At 33.0% G+C, this 3,724-nt stretch overlaps 1 protein-coding gene across 1 annotated transcript; it reads right to left on the bottom strand.

The window, feature by feature from the left end:
• Window positions 1-1,568: 1,568 nt before the first annotated feature.
• LOC132042677 (F-box/kelch-repeat protein At3g23880-like) lies at window positions 1,569-2,819 on the bottom strand. Its single transcript, XM_059433205.1, has one exon. The coding sequence runs from the start codon at window positions 2,817-2,819 to the stop codon at window positions 1,569-1,571; it is 1,251 nt and encodes a 416-aa protein (XP_059289188.1).
• Between the last annotated feature and the right edge of the window lie 905 nt (window positions 2,820-3,724).

Here is a 3,724-nt window from a genome sequence, read left to right on the forward strand (position 1 = left end):
ACCAACTACTAAAACTAATATTAGTTAAAACATTATTACATTAATGGCAAGAGTTTATGGTATGAACTAATTCTTTGTACCCCTTTGTGCCTTACCTATTTTTCAATTTACATTTCTGATGATTAAGTTTCGTTGATATTTTCCATGAATCTTGCGGGTATTATATTAAGCCATTTTGGATGTCGATTTGATAAAAAATGAACCTAGCCAAGCCAACATCACTAATTTTGCAGGCATAATTGTGGTCTAAAAGAATTAAAGAATGTCTCATGGCTTAAGGTCATTATGGACAAGAGGTTCTGGCTTTGTATGATGAAGGAATAGATGCCCTGTAGCGATTTCAACTACGATTTTAAACCGAATTTCCCATGGGTTGGAGGGGTGTTACCTTTCTAGAACAACCGATCTTCCAGGCTACCATTATTCATGGACTCATAAACTAAACATTCATACTCAGGACATGCACCTAAGAGTCGAACCATATTTAGGTGCCTCATAAAACCAAGGACCTGAACCTGTAAATGACAAAGTCTATTCTATGAGAAGGCAATCCTAAGAGTTCCTATCCAAAAAGTTAAATTTAATTTGCAAAATGTGTAACACCATTTGGCTACTCAAGTCACCTATTTGCAAAAATGGGATGATTGAGAGGATAGAGGCCTTGCAAACACCATGGCTATGGTAGTGTGAAATATAGCCGACTTGAACGTTAATCAGTAGTCTAATATTATTTTTCAAGAAAAAAAAAAAAAAAAAAAAAAGGCCCTGATGTATTCCTCTAACACTAAAAAAAGATTTCCAAAATTGCTTTCTAAAAATTGTTACCGGAGCATATACATATATAGAATTTTTTTTTTTTTTAGATTAAGCATATACATAAATATGCACCAAAATGCTTCAAGATACATAACTTTGTCAGTCTATATCTGGCCTTTGTCATGCTTCCCTCAAGTGCATCCAAGATAAATAACCCTAAGAGTTAACTGACCCAATGCTCAGAAATCAATAAAGAAGAGTTGTTCACCAAAACAAAAGAGACGTTTTATATCTTAATTTTGTAGTAATTTGTATCTTTACATTAAAGCCAAGATTGTTACAATTATTTCTCTTCGCTCTTTTTTTTTGTTTTGTTTTGTTTTTTTTAAACAATCCGCGCATCGTGCGGGTACGTATACTAGTTGGTTATAAAACACGCGATGTGTCATGTCAACAATTTATGTTTAATAGCTCGGACCTCAAGATAAGATGACTAAAGACAGTTTTTTTTTTTTTTCCACAATTTTAACAGTTGTCTATATAAATAATAAAGCAAATTACATTTTTGCTGTTGAATTACTGGCAGTATTTAGTCAATTCTAATTCATCTATTATAAGACCAACAACAATAAACATGTTTTTTTCTGTCCAAAATAGATAGTACTATATAACTGAAACAATTTTGCTTTGCAACATGAACAAAACTAGATAACTTAAAAGCCTATAAACCATATCCTTGTTCTTTTGGTGATATGCATAAAAATTAGTACAATGGGGAAGAAAATTAACATAAACCTATCCAAGGCATAGATCTAATAAGAAACATATTGAATAAGCCTATCCCTGGAGACCCCCATTAGAAGTTTGATGATTCTTAAAGAGGCAGGGGTACCGATATATCGATGTGGAGAAATTAGGGTCTCTGTATAGATATTACTAGCTCTAATTTCACGACCAAGAGTTTGCTTGAATTCTTTCTTGTAAACCAATATCTTGTGTTTAGCGGTTCCATATGTCTTGAGCAAAACACCACCATTTTCAAACAAGTACAACGGAACCAAATAACTATATGACAAATTAACAGATGCCAGAATATCTTTATTACTGATTGAGAGCATCATCGTCCAAGATTGTTGGACCCCATAATCTTTCATTGTCCACAAATCAAAAGAACCACGTTCAAAGTAATTGCAGCAGGCACAAAGCAGGCCGTCTAGGACAACTATATCAATGGCATCTCCATAACCTACAAAAGTATTTGGCACCTTTGTGTAATTAGGTTGTGGTATATCTTTGTATTCATAATTTGACAAGTCTAGGGACACAATCACAGGTGAGAAATCATGATAACCGGATTTGTCACAAAGGACCATCCAATGGAATCTACCATTCACAAAGTGACAGTCAAAATAAGTGTTTCTAGAATCGCAAAGAGTAGTATAAGGGAAAGGTTGAATTAGGGTCGTCCAAGAATCAGTTTTCAAAGAGTATAATTCGACTCTGATAGACCTTTTCTTCGTAATCATATCATTTCGATTTGTGATGAGCCTCACAACTACATAATCATCATTGGCTGAGTCATAACCCAACCCATAATGGGGTTCTGTTTCCTCATGACTCAGTGAAGAAGAATTGGGAAGTCGTCTTAACTCATTGCTGGTAGGATTCCAAAGACATATCTCAAACCAATCAAAACAACCTAACGGGGGTCCAAAAGACACGCAGAATAAACCGTTAACATGCGAGCAACGAACAACCACCGATATGAAATTTTTCCTAACTTCATTGTTATTGCTAGCAGCATAGTTAGGTCTCCAGGCGATTGTGTTGTTATAACAAGCAGAAAATAACGAGCAAGATACCCTGAGATCAAAATCAATATTAGCAAGCAGTCTTTTAGATTCCAAATTGCTACAACTTTGGGCATGTCGGAGGTGCTTGTTCTGGAAGTGGGGATCACATATTAAACAAGAAAACAAGTTGGATACACACATGCAACGATGGAGAGACTTAACAGGAAGCCTTGATAGAATTTCCACTAAGATTTCCTCTGGAAGATTCATTGTTGATTAATTAAGTAAAAGTATGGTGCATTTATAACTTATTATAGTAGGACACGATAAGAATTTGACTAGAATTAGGCGACGTTGAGGGCCTGCTTGCTTCCATGTCCATATTGAACTGGGAAACCTCTTCAAAAATTGCTAGCTACTAGTAGTAATTTGCAATTTACCCCTTAACAATAACCTACCTTTTAAATAATTTACGCTTTATTTTTTTTGGGGTTGAATTTATTTTAGAAGAAAAAAATTGGAGTCATATCGAATAGCTACTAGAACCGGAGGAAACTTCGAGTTTGAAAATTTGAAGATTTATGCCTACACCAGTGAATATGTCGCGCTTGCGCGTTATTAATATTTTTTTTTTACAAATATAAAATTGAATTAAAAAATTATTGTAAGTAAGTAAAATGAAGGTATATGCATTAACACCTATATATGTAGTTTATAAAATAATTTTTTCTATCAAGGAAATGAAATTTTACAATATAAATGCCAAAAAAAAAAAAAAAAAAGAACTAACATGATAATAAGCATAAAACAGTAGATTTTCTGAAAGAAAAAAATATGGAGAAAAGAAACACAAAGGGAAATAAGAATATAGCACGTGTTTGCTAGTATTGAACGTCTCTCCATTTTCAAATAAACAAATAATTCAATAACCTGCCATTAACAAAGCGAAAAGGGGAAAAAGATAAAAACATCTCTAAAAACAATATAAATAATTTAGCCTCAGTAATGATTAAGAAGTAAGACCATTATTTAAAAATCTCTTGAGAAGCTCATGATCCATTCATCATTATATATATATATATATATATATATATTTTAGTCAATATTTTAAAAAAAAAAGAAAAAAAAGAAGCAATTACATGACAACATAAGTGTCGTAATATAGGCCAGAAATG

Source organism: Lycium ferocissimum, unplaced genomic scaffold (assembly GCF_029784015.1).
Source record: "Lycium ferocissimum isolate CSIRO_LF1 unplaced genomic scaffold, AGI_CSIRO_Lferr_CH_V1 ctg17032, whole genome shotgun sequence".
NCBI classification, from domain to species: domain Eukaryota; kingdom Viridiplantae; phylum Streptophyta; class Magnoliopsida; order Solanales; family Solanaceae; genus Lycium; species Lycium ferocissimum.

Bases quoted from the DNA above. Each gene is read 5' to 3' on its own strand.
- LOC132042677 (XM_059433205.1), bottom strand. From the start codon at position 2,819: ATGAATCTTCCAGAGGAAATCTTAGTGGAAATTCTATCAAGGCTTCCT.